At 40.6% G+C, this 19,298-nt stretch overlaps 1 protein-coding gene across 1 annotated transcript in view; it reads right to left on the bottom strand.

Annotated features, from left to right (window-relative positions):
* Window positions 1–19,298, bottom strand: part of MAP2K4 (mitogen-activated protein kinase kinase 4) — an 80,609-nt gene that overhangs the window by 47,671 nt on the left and 13,640 nt on the right. Inside the window, exon 2 of the mRNA XM_065908499.1 lies at window positions 3,293–3,395. Within this exon, the coding sequence (XP_065764571.1) occupies window positions 3,293–3,395 (103 nt within the window). The remainder of the gene's footprint in view (window positions 1–3,292; window positions 3,396–19,298) is intronic.

The following is a 19,298-nucleotide window of genomic DNA, read 5'->3' on the forward strand; positions in this document are numbered from 1 at the left end:
AAAGACAAGAGAAACAGTGCCCCCTGAGGAAACAGATTACCTGGAGAACAGAAGAGAATTTTTAAATTTCAGATTTTACATCCATAAATTAAGACTTATACCAAGAAATACCAAGAAAATACCAAGAAAAAAGCCAGAATCAACTCTTAGACATAAAAGTCAATTGCCAAAACAGAACATTCTAAAGAAGGGCCAGAAAATTTTTTAAAATCTCCTAGGATATAAAGCAAGAAAACAAAGATTAAAAAATAGAAAAGTCAAACACTCGGGGAATTCAGAGATATGAATTCAGAATAAAAATTCAGAAAAATGAAATAACACACATTTCAGGAGAAGAGAACAGGAGAAACATGAAAGAATCTTCAAAAGAAAAGCAGCAGTAACTTGGAAACAGGTAACATGAATCTTCAGACTAAAACCATTCATCCAGTACACAGCAGGGTGGCCCAAACCTAAGCATACTCTGATAAAACTGAAGAACACCAACAATAAAGACAAAGTGGAAAAGGGAGAGAGGAATAGGTCATCTCTAAGTAACATCTCTGCTGCAGTAAAAAGGACCTAACATGGCTCCCTCAAATTTATCCTGCGCAGACACTCACCAGAATGCCCTTCTCCCACTTTTCTCCACCTGAGCTCCTTCACAGGGCTTTCAAAACCCAGTTCCAACCTTGGTCCTCGGGGACACTTCTCCAAGGTGTTTATCTGCACTGCTCTTGCCCTTCCTGCACCACTCATTTGACATTTGATCTGTATTACCCCATGCCTGCCTTCTTGAAGGGCTGCCTTCTTGAAATTTTATTTAAATTGCTATTTCTCAGAAAGTAAGGACACTGTCTTGTTTGTTGGTTTGTTTTTTAATCTTCCACAGAATCCTGCACCCAAACAACTCCAAAAAGGATCTGAAACTAGTGCCTGGGATGAATCTTAACTTCATAAGTTGCTTATGTTTCATCTAATCTTGCTCTAAGTTCATTTTTAAAGTTTTATATTTATATTTACAACTAAAGTTAAAAAAAAAAAAAAAAACCTGAATGCAAGGATATTTTAGGAGAAGGAAACATTTTGGCACAGATGTGCTGTTATCTTCCCTCGGTGGGGAAGATCCCCTGGAGGAGGAAACGGCAACCTACTCCAGTATTCTTGCCTGGAAAATCCCAAGGACAGAGGAGCCTGGTGGGCCACAGTCCATGGAGCATAAAAAGTCACACATGACTGAGAAACTAAGCATCTTTTTCAAAGCCCCTACATACTGCAAGCAGTATTTTCTAACTGCAAACTTATCTTGAACAGTGATGAGCTGTGGATTTTGGTGCCTGAGATGACACAGAAGGAGCCCCACGGAGGCGGGTGGGAGGTAGGAGATGTGCCAGTCCACTAAGCAGGGAAAAATTGTCTTTGACGAGTATCAATTTTAGTAGTTGCCTATTCCCAAAACAGACCAGTGCAATAACAAAACTCAACGGCAGGGTCTAAACTGTGTACATACCAGAATCAAATTCCAAAGATTCTACCACAAAGTAAAAATGTCTGTTACTGTCTCCTCTCTAACTTTTAACACCTGAGAAGAGACAAGAAAGAAACCCAGCTGGTTACAGGACTGCTATGAAGTAGTAGATTTAAAAAAGAGAAAGGGCAGACGGGAAGGAGGGACCTGATGGACTTAAATTTTGAAAGAACGTTTACTTTCACACTGTTTATGGTTTAAAAAAAAAAATTTGTCCATGAATTCCCCTAGACATAAAGAAAGTCATGAGAGAAGAGAGTACAGATATGGGAATGTTTTTCTAAGTTCTAAATGCAAATCAGGTTGTGCTTCTCTTTGTCCAAGGGGCTTTTTAAAAAAAAGACAAAGAAAAAAGGAAAGAAAGATTTGTTAAGTTTGGTGATTACTACATATCTTTTCTTTCTCAGATGTCAAACATGCAGTTCAGTTAGCAACCAAGGTAACAGAAAAGGACTTTGTTCAGGAATTAGCTTTGTACTAGCTTTCACTAGAAATTCTAGGAAAAGAGGAAGGAGGTTCTTTTGAGAGTGTTTCCTTGCTGCTGGAGCTCGGACTAATTAAGCAATACTAAGAATTTCCTTCCTCAATATGTTTCAGAGAAGGTAAAAAGGCTGAGCTCTGACAAGACACCTCATTGCGAACAGCGGTCTAATAAAGTAGTCTAATAAAGCTGACAGACACCACACCCAGCCAAATGAACTGCTATCGGTTTTCATTTAAAATACCTTTCAATTCCCTTAAGGTGGCAGTTGCAAGCCTAACAGCATACACACACATATATTCCTTCCTTCTAGACACTGATGCTTTAAATATATTTTCAGCATCCCTTTGCAATACACTCTTCTACCAACGTGTAACTGTGCAAATATTGTGTATGCCAAATTTCAAAAGAAAACAGCAACAAACATGCCTCTTTGGGAAGAATAAACTTATTTGTAGTCTAATAAAGTCTGAATGCAAATTGTTGAGGAATTATTACAAAGCTATAAAATAATGGATCTGACAGCTTTTTAAACTGTGTCTTCCACCACTTGCTTTATAGTTCTCAATACTAGAAATGGGTGAAAATGTTTTCTTTTCTGGACATGAGTAGAAATGTAAATCTATGGCTCTGACCCTTTATGTTCCTGCCAGGTTTGAGGAGAAGACATTATTATTTAACACATCACTTCACTTCGATTCAAAGGTTTCTGTAAAGTATTATTGTAATAAGATTGTTTTAAATTAACTAATATATTTCTACTACTTTTCAGTGAAGTGCTATTACCATAATGTCATTTCTATTTTTCAGTTTTAAAGAATCACTAACACCTGTACACTGACATGTACAAACTCTTTCCATTTACCTTGACACAGAAATCGGACAGGCACTAGGTATAGTCAGAATGGGAGTCAGCTTTGTCACCTAGTGAGTGGGGGTGATTTGTGCTCATCTCCAGGGGAGTGTTAAGTATTCTGAATACTACTCACAACTCAACTGGAAATCCAGGAGGAGGGGTATTAAACAATACTTTCAGTGTTCAATGAGAGAAATTAAAGCAGTATAAATGTATCTGAATCTTCAGCTCTTTTCTTACCTTCAAGTAAAACTTTAGAAGGGAAAATTGTGTTTGCCTACTTCAGATTACAGGATCAACAGCTTTTGTAAGTCCAAATAGCAATATTTCAATGGCCCATAAAATAAAACAAATACCAACCCCTCGACTTGCAAAAACTGACAAAATACAATAACTTTAAAACCTTTGCTTGAGTTGAGCCTTTTATTTTATTACCAGAAATACTCACATGTGTGGGTTTTGAACTCCTGCAGGATTGGGATTCAGAGTAAACCTTGCTGTAGATTTGAAAGGTGGATTTGCAAAATTCAACTTCAGTGCTTTGCGTTTACCTAAGAAATAACAAATAAAAAGTAAAAGTTTCAAGTACTATAAAACAGGTAGGATTCTGAGGGCATAAGAAATTCACACCAAGATGTAGGAAATTTTGCTTTAACATATATTAATATAATATTTTGAGAGATGGCAAAGAATTTCTCAGAATTAAGAAAAAGTAAATAAAAATGATCCAAAGTTGTTACTAACCACAAATCACTCATTGTCTCCAAAAGAACAGAAAATAGTGCTCAGTGCTTTCAGTTTATATTGTTCAGAGGTGCTAAGGCTTTTGCATGTAAAAATACTACTATAAAAATCATTCTCCTCGGCAGATATATTGAAAAATACTAAAATATCAGCACCTTTCCGGTGTTACATTTTAATTCTTTAGTTTAATAAAAATCATTTCCCCTCAAATGTAATATAAACAACTGAGTGAAGAATATAAAGCATTTCACAACCATGATGCTAGAAACATCATGGAACAGTCAATTTCAAGTTAATAACACAGGTAAGCCAAACCATCATTTCTCTGGGGCAATTTATTTGGCTTGGGAAGGTAGAAATTATCAATGTTTTATATTATTTTTTAAAAAGTCCTTTAAAAGCCAGAAAATTCAGAAAAGATAAAAATATATAATTATACACCTATATTATAGGGTTTTAAAAACTTGTATATACACTGAAAAGTCCAATTATCCCAAAATAATCGTTGTCTATTGCAGACTATTTTCTACACAAGAGATATTTTTTTTTCCTCTACAATCAAAATCAGACCACAGTACTGATCTGCAACATGCTTTAGTCACAGATCCTATTTTTTTCTATGTCAATAAATCTTACAAAATCACTAGTGTGGGGGTTTACTATATGGAAATTTTGTAACAGAGTTGGGTTTTTCCACATTTTTAGTACACCTTGGTTGCATGCACATCTTGAGGATACATGTTCCAGCACTCATTTTTCACAGTGTATCATACACGTATCTACCTATTCCAACAACATCTCTCCCATCCAAACCCCTTCCTGCCTCAGTGGATTCAGAAGAGGGGTTAGAGGACTGGACCGAGGGCACCACGCCGGCAGGCAGGCCCCCAGGGCAGGGGCACGGGCTCCTCCGGGGCTCCAGGGGCGGCTCTCAGGGACGCGCCTTGCCACAGGTAACAGTGTTTCCTAAGGAGCCCACTGTCAGAAATACGCGGAGTACCATGTGACCTTTCCACAGAAGGTGTCCTTTTGGGTGCCTTTTTTGAAAAATTAATTTTTAATTTGATCGCAAGTAGAGAAGGGATATTCAAACTATACATGCAAAAGGTATTAAAAAAGCAAACTCTATATTTACAAAAAAAATCTTTAAAAAGTTAAATAAAGACTTGGAAAATTATTGCAATATAAAATAAAAAACTAACTATATAAGGACATCACACAAATCAAGAAAAAAATACAAAAAATGGCAAGGGTATGAAAAGTTAAGAAAACTGAGAAAAAAATTATGAAAGGTACTTAGTGACACCAAAAACAATTAAAACTTTTGTTCATGTGAAATTGGAAAAGTTTAGAGGTTTTATTTTTGTACACATACATTTATTCTTTTAATGATACATGGTGATCAGATGACCAGGTAAAGAATCACTAGCAAAATACACTGTTGGTAGAAGAAAAACCGTTGGGAAGAGGTTCAGCAGCGAACAAGAAGCAGCTTTAAATGAGAAAGTTCTTTCATGTCCTGCAAACCTGTCTTTAAGGAAGGTTTAAAGGTGGAGAACCATTTGCAGGCACTGCTAGATTCTGAAATTGTTTGGGACTGCTTCCTCACTCCTTTCTGCCTTCAGTTTTCCCCCTTTTTGAATGAAAATCTCCCTAATGGTTATCCAATGCCTGACCTACCACTGTAATTTTTTTGGAAGCAGATAATTCATCATCTAGTTACCAGGTTCAAAGACGGAGAAGAAATTGGTGTCATGATGATCATACTTAAGAGTCTCACCCATACCTGACTGAGACGCTTCCAATGATGAAATTTGGGGCTGGTGAGCTGATGATGTCTAGACAAGGTCTGGACTTGAGCTGATTTTGTAATGAGCCAAGACTTCTGGGAAATGTTGAGGCAGATGAATGTATTTTGCATGTAGGACAGATGTAATTACATAGGGACCAGAGGCATATGGTAGTGGGCAGAAAAGTTGGCCCCCAAAATACCAGAATCTAGGAATGCTACTTTATATGGCAAATTAAGAACCTTTGCGATCATAAATTTGAATTAGCTCAATGCTAACAAGCTCCCCAAATCAAAGGCTGAACACCACCTGTCGTGTGTGTGTTTGAAACTGACTGGTACATCACCCATAATCTCTGCATGGTGAAAAAGTGATAAAAGATTAAATGCTAAGGACAATAACAGAACACAGAATCATTGTGAAAACTATCCAAAGACAGACACTAAAACTGGTCCTCTCTGCAAAAGCCCAATTTGACAGAACAGTAGCTATTTACCTCTGCAGGCAAATAAAACATGTCACTATAATTAAAACTTACTCAAATTGCTCTTTTGAAAATAAATATTTCTATATAATACACATACACACAGATTCCTTTTCACACTGCATTCACATTAAACAAAAATAAATTAGGGTCCTTAAAGGACATTTACTATATAAATGAACACTCACACAAGGAACAGAATGTGACTTACATAAATGAGATTTAAACATACTCTCTACTTCAGAAACATCTGCAGCTATCTTAAAAACAGTCCGAGTATATATTTTGATCTTTCACCAACAAAATACACTAAAGAATTCTATAAAAGTTCAAAGTATCTATAAGCAACAATGACTCAGAGTCTGAGATTGAGTTACATGACCTGTTCTCAGCAGTTCACCCTACATTTAAGAGGAGCTCATAAGGCAGTCAGTCTAGGGGAGGACAATAACATCCCAGAAAGGCCAGCAAAGATGAGGTGGATGGTAAGGTACAAAGAGGCAGCTTCTGCAATACTTTAAGGGCTATTTCTGAATCTCTGTAGGCATGAGCCTTTTTGTTTGCTTGTTTAAGCATCTCTTCCTCTATATTCATTCTCTAAGTAAGAACCTTTCTTAGTTCTGATCTTTCTTGTCTTTACCTCTCTTTCTCAAGGGCCCCAAAAAACTAAACCCTAAAGGCAACCTGTCACCATGTATTCAGATATTTTGACAAAACTATAAACAAACAGGATATTGGATCAATAGGGATTTTTTTTCAATTGCCTACAACAGGCAGAAAAGAGTATAAGGATACTATAGATGGCTAGTGGAGATTTTTAGAAGCTAACAGGGATTAAAATAGCTTTACAAGTAATTTAAAGTCATTATCAAGAAAGACTATAAATTTGTGATTATAATCCTCCCTTTGGTAAGACTGTCACCAAACAATAAATTCCTAACCAATCAACAGAAATAAACAGACCCTCTCCTTTATCTGCAGTAGGATAGAAACAAGGCAGGTCAAATAACCTTATTTATATGAAAGGAGTTTCCCATAGAGAAGACTCTTTGTATACCTGAAACCCAAGTTTGGTGCCTGATGCAGAAAATATGCTCACATATTTACTGATCTGGGAATAAATCTGACAGGGACAGACCCAGACAACGAAAAGCATGGGTTAAATCAGCTGGAATCAGTTTCTGCTGTTTGCACCCAGGAACCCTGACTGATAAGGAAAACAGTATGTGTCCTCATCCAGTCATATTCCCAGAGTGCTGCTGTGTCCTTTAGGGCAAGGCTGTCTGACTTGTTTCATGCCATAATTTATATGACAATGAGGACATCTGTTCAATGCAGGGAGAAAATGAGAACCACAGTTGGCCCGAAGCTGGCCGAGGTGGTTCAGCAGCCTCAAGCCCTACTCAGCTGCTCCAAGGACCGAGAGGTCCACCTTTCTGCATCACCCTTGAAATTCTGGTTTCCAAGTTCTGCCTTAAGAGGATGCCAGTGACATTTACACAACCTTGCCAGTATCATCACTCTACAATTTATTCCTCACAGTTCTCACGGGAGGAGCATTCCCAAGCATGGAATCTTCAAGAATATTCAGAACGGCGATTCTGAAGCAGAACCTGTCCAAGCATATCCATACTCACTATGGCCCAGGAGTATCTTTTGCTCTAATTCTGACCACAGAACAACTCAGAATATTGAGGCTGAAAGGAAGACATCTTTCAGCTTTCAGATCTCTGTGGTTTCTGCAGTAGACTGTTACAGAAATAGCCACCAATGAACCACAGCTCCGTGTCCGTGCCTCTCTGCAACGTGACTCTGCTGCTCCTGCCATCACAGGGGGAATCTGTGTCCCTCCTCCTGAATCCAGGCAGGCCTGGGATTTGCCCTTGCCGGTTCCACTCTCACGCTCCTGCAGAGTTCCTGAGTCTAAACAGAAAGCAGGTCAGGTCAGTCAAGCTTCCTGGACGATGAAGGGGCAATGGAGCGGGAGGCCTGAAGGCCCGGCCAGTCCAGCTGAGCTGAAGTAGCCCCAGCAGACCAAGGAGCTGAACGCAGACATGTGAGTAACAAACAGAATCATGAAGAATCAAACAGTTGCTGTTTTAAGCCACTACTCACATGCCAAAGGAGCTGGCAGAAATGGAAAGGTGATTGGATCAGTCTCTCTGGAGGAAGCCCCCTGACACCAGAACCAAGGCCGGGAGCAGGTGGGAACCTTAATACAACAGAGACAGCACTCCGATCACACCTCCAGGAATACTGGTGACTGATCTACAAGTATTCAGAGCAGCCCACCAGGGGTGGGGGAAAAGAACTGCCTTAAATGCTCATTTCTCCCTTGGCTCTGAGTAACCTCATTTACAAAACAGAAAGGATATCCAGAGTAATTTTTCAAGTTATCTGTAATCACCAGAAAAGAGGAAGACAATTCCAACTATGCAACCTCAAACAACTTCAGAAATGAGGAAATAAAGTGGCAGACAAGAGTTTACTTTCACCCCGTTTTCTGCCTCCATTACTACTGTGACAAGTGCTCTCTCTTACATATCATGAACTCAAGAGAGTAAGAGAGGAAGGACACTGACTTGAAATCAGGAGAAATGGGCAACGTTGTCCATTCTAGGCTCGCAGTCCCAGGCATTCCAAGCATTAAATGAGCCACTATCAGCTAACATTACATTGCTTCCTTCTCCTCCAGACTTTAGTACATAAGGGTAAGCAACATCCAAAAATTAGTAAGATCTCACTTAGAACTCTGAACTCTCATCAATAAAACAAAACACTGTCACTCACCCATGCACGTAAGCATTCTGGAAACTGGACTGCTGAGTTTAAGAAACCAACAGCCCCTTCATCACATTTTAACACTTCTGTGTGTAAGATGGATTTGGGGGAAGTCCAATGAAAGAAGTTATGTAGCCAGAGGTGCAGAAACGTCACACTTATACGCAAGCCAGTCTGCCAGGCAGAGGGGACAAAAGGACAAAGCAGTGACCTACCCATAAAGACTACTGTCTTTGGCATCCTGCCAAAATTAAGAGAGACTGTGGTGGGAGGAAGTTAAAGGGTAGGAATAGGGAAGAAAAGCTCTTTTGCTAGATATTAAGTGAGCACCAATGAAATACTGATGAAGATAAAAACAGGGATATTTCTGTGGTCTAGTAATCCACACATCTGTAAAACCAAGATTACAAAATGTCCCTTACTTGTCGGAACTGCTGTGGTAAGGACTAACACAGGCCAGATGTCAATAACCAGCAAACAAATGTAACTCCTCCAACCAAACTGGCCAAATCCTGATTAGTCCAAACTCCTCAAAAATACCCAGGAAGTCAGCCAGTTCAGGAAGACCCTCCCGGGATCGCCAGTACAGCACAAATGTCCAGGCTCTACTGAAATTAACAGGACTTGAGGAGCCTGTCCATACCACCGTGCAGACAGAATCTTGGCTTTGGACCTCTACAGACCCAAGTTCTGCTGTGAGGACCCCAGGGTCACTGAGAGGCAAAGAGGGACGCCCTCTGTCTGAACTGCAGAGCCTCAGTTAAAGCCGCTACTTCTGCAACGACACACTAGGAGAGAGTATGAGGGCCTTACCAATCAGTGACAGCAAATATCCCCGTTAGAAAATACACAAACGGCACGAGCGGGCCATTAAGAAAAGAAGGGAGACAAATAGATTAGAAATAAGCCGTTAACATGAAAAAAAATTTCAAATTCTTCTAGTCATCCAAAAAAATAAAATTCAGTTCTTGCCTTAAATACCACACATAAATAGAGAGCCCTAACATCAAAGTTCACAAAGGTACGATAAGCAGCGGTCCCCAGGGACTTGACCACAGCTGTACTTCCACAGCTGTGTGTAGTCAGATGGTGCCCCTTACCCACCTCAGTTCCAGCAAGGCAGAAACTACTTCTCACGTGCCTCAGTGGCCTAAGAATTACACCAGACACATAAACCCTCAACACTTCTTCAGTCAACAGATGAACACAGACAAACGAAAGAACAAACAATGCACTGCTGTGAATATTAACTGGCCCAGTTTCTAGAGGGCAATACCTACAGGACACCTCAAAATGTCCTGATGGCTAAGCCAGTAACTCTATCCTTAAGAATCGGTCCTTTAGGAAGTTAAAGACAACACAAAGAAAGTTATCCAAAGCAGAGATATTTCTGTTCAGTTCAGTTCAGTCGTTCAGTCGTGTCCGACTCTTTGCAACCCCATGAATCGCAGCACGCCAGGCCTCCCTGTCCATCAGCAACTCCCGGAGTTCACTCAAACTCATGCCTATCGAGTCGGTGATGCCATCCAGCCATCTCATCCTCTGTCATCCCCTTCTCCTCCTGCTCCCAATCCCTCCCAGCATCAGGGTCTTTTCCAATGAGTCAACTCTTCACATGAGGTGGCCAGGGTATTGGAGTTTCAGCTTCAACATCAGTCCTTCCAATGAACACCCAGGACTGATCTCCTTTAGGATGGACTGGTTGGATCTCTGTGCAGTCCAAGAGACTCTCAAGAGTCTTCTCCAACACCACAGTTCAAAAGCATCAATTTTTCGGTGCTCAGCTTTCCTCACAGTCCAACTCTCACATCCATACATGACCACTGGAACCATAACCTTGACCAGACGGACCTTTGTTGGAAAAGTAATGTCTCTGCTTTTTAATATGCTATCTAGGTTGGTCATAACTTTCCTTCCAAGGAGTAAGTGTCTTTTAATTTCATGGCTGCAATCACCATCTGCAGTGATTTTGGAGCCCCCCCAAAATAAAAGTCTGACACTGTTTCCACTGTCTCCCCATCTATTTTCCATGAAGTGATGGGACCAAATGACATGATCTTAGTTTTCTGAATGTTGAGCTTTAAGCCAACTTTTTCACTCTCCTCTTTCACCTTCATCAAGAGGCTTTTTAGTTCCTCTTCACTTTCTGCCATAAGGGTGGTGTCATCTGCATGTCTGAGGTTATTGGTATTTCTCCCGGCAATCTTGATTCCAGCTTGTGCTTCCTCCAGCCCAGCATTTCTCATGATGTACTCTACATATAAGTTAAATAAGCAGGGTGACAATATACAGCCTCGACTTACTCCTTTGCCTATTTGGAACCAGTCTGTTGTTCCATGTCCAGTTCTAACTGTTGCTTCCTGACCTGCATACAGGTTTCTCAAGAGGCTGGTCAGGTTAGATGAGTTATAAAAATTATGGCACACCCATATTGGTAATACCACACTACTACCAAGAAAACACACCATAAAAGACTACTAACATTAGAACTAACATTAATAGTTTAAAGGCTTTTTTTCCCTTTTAATCAGGCAATACATAATATGTCTAATAAACTATCATTTTAGTAAAGCACATGTGCATATAATTTATAATACACACTCTCCAGAACATCACTGGTAATTAATTCATAGTGCTAAAATCATCAGTGATTTTTAAATTTTTTTTTTCTGCTTTTCTCTTTCGGTTTTTCTACACTAAGGGTTTTTTGTTTTGTTTTTTTTTTTCCTTTTCTATTTTAATTATAACGTCCTTGCTCCTGACATCAGAACTTTCTAAAAGGGACCAATCTATTCTCTAAACCTAACCTTGCTGAGGCCGAGAAAACAAGTTTTAAAAAAACGACCTTAAAAATACAAGTACGCAGACTTCCCTGGTGGTCCAATGATTGGGGATCAGCTAAATTAACAATATTTTAATCTCCAAGAAAAGAGGAAACGCTATCCAATGCAATCCCCTCCCTCCACAATGCCATGCTCCAATGGCCGTGCAAGCACAGCCGCCACGGCACCCTAACAGTGGGAATTCCAGCTACACACCTACCTTGAGAAGGTTCCAGATGGGTACGGAGTGGTGGCAGCCATGACTGTCAGCACACCTCTGCCCCAGTGTAGAGAGAGAGGCAGAAGTGCTAAGAACTATGAGTCCTTCACGTGTCTCCAGCTTACTGAGCATCTCCTTTATGCTTTCGTCCTTCACGGTCCCCGTACAAAAGGCCTAAACCCTATACTACTTCCCTCCAAAGAGAAGCTTGGAGGCCACACGCGCTGAGAACTCTGGTCAGGGAGGGCAACATTCACGGCACACCAGTCAGGAAAGGCGCCCAGCACCTTGTCCAGGCACCAGAACACTTTAAACCCATGTAATCCCCCAAACTCAGCCAAATCCACAGGGCATTTTTGCTCTCAAGCCTCAAATGTGTGAACATACCAACAGGGGCCCCATGGAGATAAGTGAGACATAAATGCCATGTCAACTCCAACAAAACTTTCTACGCTGATGGTCAGAGAGCTCCCTTCTCCTGAGATGGGCAGGCCTCCCCACCAGACCCCTCAGCATTTAATGAAACTCCTCCACAGTTTCCCAAAGTCTGAAGTTACTGTCTCAGCACACCAACAGCAATCTGTTAGGATTTCTGGAAAGCCATCCACAGTGGCCCTCCTTCTAGTGGGACAAGGCACATAATATGCAAACTTAGGAACTGTGCCAAAAAGAGTCACAGGGCTTGTTTCGGTTTCCAACACCTTGAGCCCAGGCAGAAGCTTCCACCAGCTTCACTGTGGAGGCAGAGGTGCAGGTGTTCTCACAACAGCCTGCTTGAGCTCTAACAGGGAACCAAGTGCCCTCTGGTCTTATATCACCTTTATTTTTCCTGCGTGGCAAACCCACAACATCCTACCGTCACCATTTTAACTTCCCACCACCTATAAATGAAACAAGCACACTCACCATATTTTCTAATAATACAGCCAGTATTTTTCCCATCAGTGCTTCACACCTTTTTTATGTGCACCGCAGTGCTAAGAAGAGAACACGTGTGTCACACAATGAAGGCAAAGCACGTGCCGCTGACCTAGAGCTCCAGTGAGTGCTTCCAGGCCACAGGGCCAAGGAGGTGACCATTTCAGCCACAAGCAGGACCTCAACTGGGTAGCTCCTAAAAAATCGATCTGATTCTCCTTAGAGAGTTTACTTAGAATAATACCATTATCAGTTCAGTTCAGTTGCTCAGTTGTGTCTGCCTCTTTGCGGCCCCCCATGGACTGCAGCACACCAGGCTTCCCTGTCCATCACCAACTCCCAGAGCATGCTCAAACTCATGTCCATCGAGTCAGTGATGCCATGCAATCATCTCATCCTCTGTCATCCCCTTCTCCTCCTGCCTTCAATCTCTCCCAGCATCAGGGTCTTTTCCAATGAGTCATTTCTTTGCATCAGGTGGCCAAAGTATTGGAGCTTCAGTATCAGTCCTTCCAATGAATATTTGGGACTGATTTCCTTTAGGACGGACTGGTTTGATCTCCTTGCAGTTCAAGAGACTCTCATGCAACAAAGCCAGATTTTTGTCAAATGTTAATTTCTTCCTTTATCTAATTCATTTCCTTATCAGCTTAAAATACTAATAAGGATTCCCACACAGTCATAAATAATTAACTCTTCTAAACTAATCCTATAAGTTAGCAAGTAGATTAGGATAAAGAAAGCTGTTTCTTTCACAATTTAGCATCACACTGGAAGTACCACTCAGTCCTCAGACAGGACATCTTGATCCTTTTCACAACAGAAAATCAACTACCCACTGGCCAAAGGACAGTGGGTACCCACTCTTCCTTCCAGGTACCTTCAGATTAGCCTGTCTAGAAACTGTACTGATTCAAAGCTATGTGTCTGCTGTATGCACGCGGTTTTGCTACAGACACAATTTGTGATATATCAATAATTTTTTAAAAATGCATGTGATATTTGTCTGAGGCTCCGAGGACAGAGCTCCTACAACCCTTGGAATTTCCTAAGTAATAGACATCTTTTATTATCCATAACAAGTCTCCTTCCACGACATCAGGGTTTATGCTAATTAGGTGGAGGGTGGGGAGGGCGTATAGAACTTCACGATGGGGGGCGCTGGTATCCAGAAAAACCAGTCAAGTCATCAGAGGGTGATAACTTTCAGCCCCACCCACCAACCACCACAGAAGGGAGAGGGTGTGGAGACTGAGTTCAATCTCCAAAGGTCAATGATTTAATCAGGCATACCTTTGTAATGAAAGTTTCATAAAAATTTCCCAAAATTAGCTCTGAGCTTCCTGGTTGGCAAACACACAGAAGAGACAGAAGGATGATGCACCCCCAGAAGGCAGGGAAGCTATGACCTCCTCTCTCTCCACCCCTTGCCCTATGCCTCTGCTAGTTGGCTCTTCCTGAGTTACACACGTTTATAATAAATTGGTGAACAACTGAGTTCTGTGAACTGTTCTAGCGAATAAGTGAACCCTGATGGGGGTGGGGGTGTGGTGCTAAGGGAACCCTGTAACATGCAGTCGGCCAGGGAGAAGTGTGAGCAGCCTGGGCACCCCATTTGCAGCTGGATCTGAAGTCAGGGTCACTTGATGAGGCTGAACCCTATAACCTGTGAGATGTGATGCTAACCCCAGGCAGACAGTGTCAGAACCGAGTTGCACAGTTGATGTTGGAAGACTGTGTGGGGTCAGAAAACACCTCAGTGTCAAAATGTGAAACAGTGAAAAGTAAGGAATATTAAGATTTCCTAAAGGCAAAAGAAATTAACATCAAGAAGTAAATCTTTCCTTATTTTCATCAATATTTATAAATTGATATTTTTATGCTACCCAAAACTGTGAGCAAGCCTGCAGCTTGTGCCACCTAAAGCAGAAGAGGCGCTATATCTCAAGGATAGTTTCTTCAATTCTAAAATATCATCCATAGTTAGAGGAGGGGCCAAAAGCCCTACAACATATAATGTTCAACTAGTCCTCAAGAGCATACCTTATTTATTATATAACAACCCCTTGCTTCTTTGGGGACACGGTCAACATCTAAACAAAATCATTCTCATGCTCAGAAACTACATATTCATATGGATGACTTCTGACCACTGGAAATTAGATTGAGCACTTCGGTGACTTTTCATAATAGCACCTGCGTATCACAGGAACTCAAATATTTCTTAAATAAATGAATAATCCAAGCTCAAGTTTTGATATAACACCCTTAGGACAAATAGCTTCACTCAGATGTCTCGATTGGGGGTTTTATCCGTACTTTCTGATAGATCTAATTTGTTGTTTCTTTGGTTCACATTAATCAAAAGCAGCATAGCTAGAAGTTAGGTAGTTTCTCTGAAAAAGTTAGCCAGCAAACTTTAACTAAAGAAATGCACCTAACTGATAGAACTTCATGACACAAGCATTAGTCACCATCCTCCGGCTTAAAAAAAAAACAACTGGCATTTTTAACTGCCTTCAGTTGCAAGATTTGTGATCATCTTTTATACATTCAACCAACTTTTTCCATTTCAGCGTTCATTACCCTAGACATCTGATGGAGGTGTCTCGGGTTTGTTATTCACAACTGTGCAAGGTCAAAGCCATATCAGAATACCACCACAGGGAGATATTCATCCTGTAGTTACGAGATGGGTGACTGAATAGGGACAGTGACAGGTAAAAGCTGCTTAAGAAACTGTCATTAATGAAAGGTGAATAACAACACATGTTGAACAAGCATAAACCAGTCACTGAGAAGGTGACTGCCAACTGGAACACAGGGTGTTCATGGCTTTTGTGGGGTGTTTTTTTTTTTTAATATATCTTGGATGAGAACTCCTATTTCCTTCTATTCTCACCAAACTGACTTTCAATGACTAATCCTGGCTCCCAAGTCCTGGGAAGGGAATGCCTGGAGGACCTGAGCACTCTAAGTGCTGAATATCAATTAATGAGCAAAGCTGGCATCAGTTTGGGACCAATCTTAATTTGGCAGAACTGGTCTCACATACCCACTGGTTCCTCAACTTCACCAAAAAAAAAAAAAAAGAGAGAGAGAAGAATTATTATTTGGCATGGCTTTTTATTACCTGCAGAGATTGAGAGATCTTTAAAAAGTTGAAAAGAACCCTGGTTAGGGAATAGATTAACTCATGTTCCAGGGTAAGAAGAAGAGACAGATGTCCAGTTCTAATTCTCTTGGAATATAGAAAAGTGCAATTAGGGCTTGTGTGCATGCGTGTGCATATATATACATGTACCTCACATCCGGCAGCACTGGTGCAGTTAAGTCATACATGATCAGTGCAGTAACATGCATTCGACAGTATGCCCCAAACACAAACTATTTGCTGGCTGAAGACAGCAACTATTTGCAGAAAACCACAAATGTTTAGAAACACAAGTTAGCCAGTCCCACATGAAAGAATCAGTCTAGAGGAAAGTCAGTGATGGCGGCCAGAAGCATCAGGAGAAAGGCTGATGGCGAAGTTTACTCCACCCGAATCACACTGACAGCGCTGAAGCCCGCGGGTCAGCCGTAAGGAGAGCTGCAGCCAGAAACCACGTGACTCCTGGTGACGCAACAAACACACACAGCACCACCTGTCAAGTGTTCTTGTCCAAAACCTGAAGTTCTACATGATCAAAGCTTCTGCAGCTAACTATCAAGTAACAGGAAATGTAGGGCAACAAGGAACATGTGAAACACTAACTACTAAAGGGATGTAATCAGTCAAATCCAAAGTGTACAAAATGCTACAAAAGAGATGGCCCAAGTTTTTCAATGAATAAGTGGGGAGAAAAAAAGGAGAGAAGATGGAGCTGCTTTAAGGAAATTTAAGAGACATATCAACCAAATGCAGTGTGGGCCTTGTTGAGAGCTCAACTTGAAAAACATCAACTGTGAATAAGGCACCTGTAGGACACTTGAGGAAATCTGAACACTGAGTGGCTGTCTGATAATACTGTTTTGTTTACTTAACAGTGTGATAAGGCACTGAAGTTATAGGAGTCTAACCCTTATCACTTAGAAGATGTGTGACTGACACATCTGTGGATGAACTAACGATAATCAAAACTTGCTTGACAGTGTTTTAGCAGAGACAGGTAAAGGGAAGAACAACAAATGCAGTCAAGTTGGCCATAAGTCTGTAATCAGTGACGCTACGTAAAGGGTACATGGGGTTTATTATACTATTCTAAGTTGGAAAATGTCTATTATCAAAAGTTTTATTAAAAATTAATGTCCTTTCTTCCACTCTCATTACAATAATGTAGATGGGACATAAATCTCTTGCTAAAAGTATCACAAGTCTGTCCTCAAGCAGCGCATGGCTGCACCACCACCGTGTTCACTGAAACCCCCAGTCTCCCGACCTACTCATCTGTCAGCTGTTCTGCAATCAAGTCGTCTGACAATCCCACCCAAAGCGCTCCATTCTCTGCATCTGTCTAGGTCAGAATTTAGAGTTTTCATTGACCATTTCTTCCCTAGTGGTAGATCCCTTCTGTCCCTTCATTCAGAGCCGCAAGAAGGAATCTCTCCATTTAATGTTTAGTCAGACTTTACAGATAACATTTTGAAACACTATGGGGACAAAAAGAAAAATCAAAAGTGATATAAATTTAAGTCCAGATCTCATGACCATTTTCAACTGAAGACCCTTCAAAAGCCATCTGGTTCAGAGCATCATTCCTATGAGTGCACACTGCTTTCTTTCAAGAATCAACAAAATGCTACGGTTGACAGCATGTAACCTGTAACCAGGCCAGCGTCACAGAGTCAACCACTCTGTAGCTGCATGACTTTGGAAAATGCCCTTCACTTTTCTGGGCTTCAGTCTCATCTATGTACCTGCTTCATAAGGTTGTTGGAAGAAACGGTGTTAATAACTTAGATAATTTAAAATGACAGAGAAGATTAGGTAAAAGACACAAAAAGCTTAGAACAGGGTTTGGCAAGCAGGAAGTGAGAGTTACCTTTTGTTATTTATTTGTACCACGCGGTCTGCCTCTGCATGTGCAACTTCTCAAAGAACATAAGCTTCTTCAGAGCAGGCTCAAGATTTAATCCATCTTTAAAGATGGATATATATATATGCCTCTCACCACTAGTGGCATATATATATTTATTAACTGTTATACCATGCGTCTGTTTATTTAAACTTTTTAAGAGGTCCTCTAAAGAGGAGTAAGTATGTATACACTTCATTTTCATTTCTGAGTAATGTTCACCGAATTCTACCTAAAGAAAGATGAACACCAACATGGCCCCTGCACATTTCCTCTGGAACATCTTTTCATCTAGACACTTGTGTCTGGATTTTCAAAGCACTCAAGGTCATGCAGTAAGAATTCAAGTATTTACTGCACCTGGTTTAAAAACCATCACCCTAAATTTATAAGCCAAATTGAAAGTCACTTTGATTAACTGGAGAATTAGTTGGGAATACCTTCTGGAAACTTCTCATAAAAGTCTTATCGAATATCCTCTCATTGCTCAGAGTAAAGCTGGACTGAAAGATGAAGGGAGACTTCCAGCAGCGTGGGAGAACCATCCATTTTTTCTCATTCAAAAACACACAGTAAGCTTCTCCAAATGGTTTTTAAGGTGCAATAGGCATTTGAAACCTTTCTTCTTCTAGCAACAAAACCATTTTCAGAAAGAATTAATGTTCCCCTCACTCCCAAGACCAGAGATAATTAGGTAACATTCTCCTTGGAATTTCGGTAATTGGTTTAAAGGGAACATGTGAAGTTGACTCTGCCAAGACTACAATTCATGGACTTCAATTAGTATAAAAGTAGAAGCCCACTCCAGTATTCTTGCCTGGAGAATCCCAGGGACGGGAGCCTGGTGGGCTGCCGTCTATGGGGTCACACAGAGTTGGACACGACTGATGTGACTTAGCAGCAGCAGCAGCAGTTTCTAAGCAGAAGGGCTTTCCATTGACAGTTTATCAGGGTCTACAAAGATAGTGATGAATAGAATAGACGTTTAGTCCTAAGGACTTGTGGCAAATCCTATAAAAGTCTCATTTTTCAACTAACTTCAGGATGTATGTAAATTTAAATAATCCATGTTAACCTCCAATCGTAGCAAATGTGGTCATTCTGTTTCTTAGGAAGACTGAGTATTTCAAGCAATAAAATTTTAGTCATTGGGTATAGATTTTTGCTAATAAAGTGGAAAATTAGAAGTTTAATCAATCAAGTATTCTAAGCTCTAGTTCTAAATGCAGGAGGGCTTGACCCTTCCTCCACTCCTTCCTCACCTGTTTTCTACACTCCACCTACAACAAAGTCAAATACTCTCCTGAGGGAAACATCATCTTTCACAGAACTTAGCAAGTCAGTAAACTTACAAATGACTTCCTCAAACTTCTGGGAAGACTCACAAAACATCCTTTCTCCTCTTTATTGGCTCATTCTTATTATTACCAATTTAAAAACAATCCAGGGTGCTTATTCAAAAGAATAGTTTCACAATGAAATCTGTCATTAGGATATTACCATTTCCCCCCAAATACTTAGCTGTGCGGTATTATCCAAAGCAATCAATACCTGTAATCTAATTTCTACTATTAACTTCAAGGATAACAGTCAGTTCTGGAACACGAAATTTTCTAAATAAACATCTTGTCGCTGTGC

This window comes from Muntiacus reevesi, chromosome 18, assembly GCF_963930625.1.
Source record: "Muntiacus reevesi chromosome 18, mMunRee1.1, whole genome shotgun sequence".
Classification (NCBI taxonomy): domain Eukaryota; kingdom Metazoa; phylum Chordata; class Mammalia; order Artiodactyla; family Cervidae; genus Muntiacus; species Muntiacus reevesi.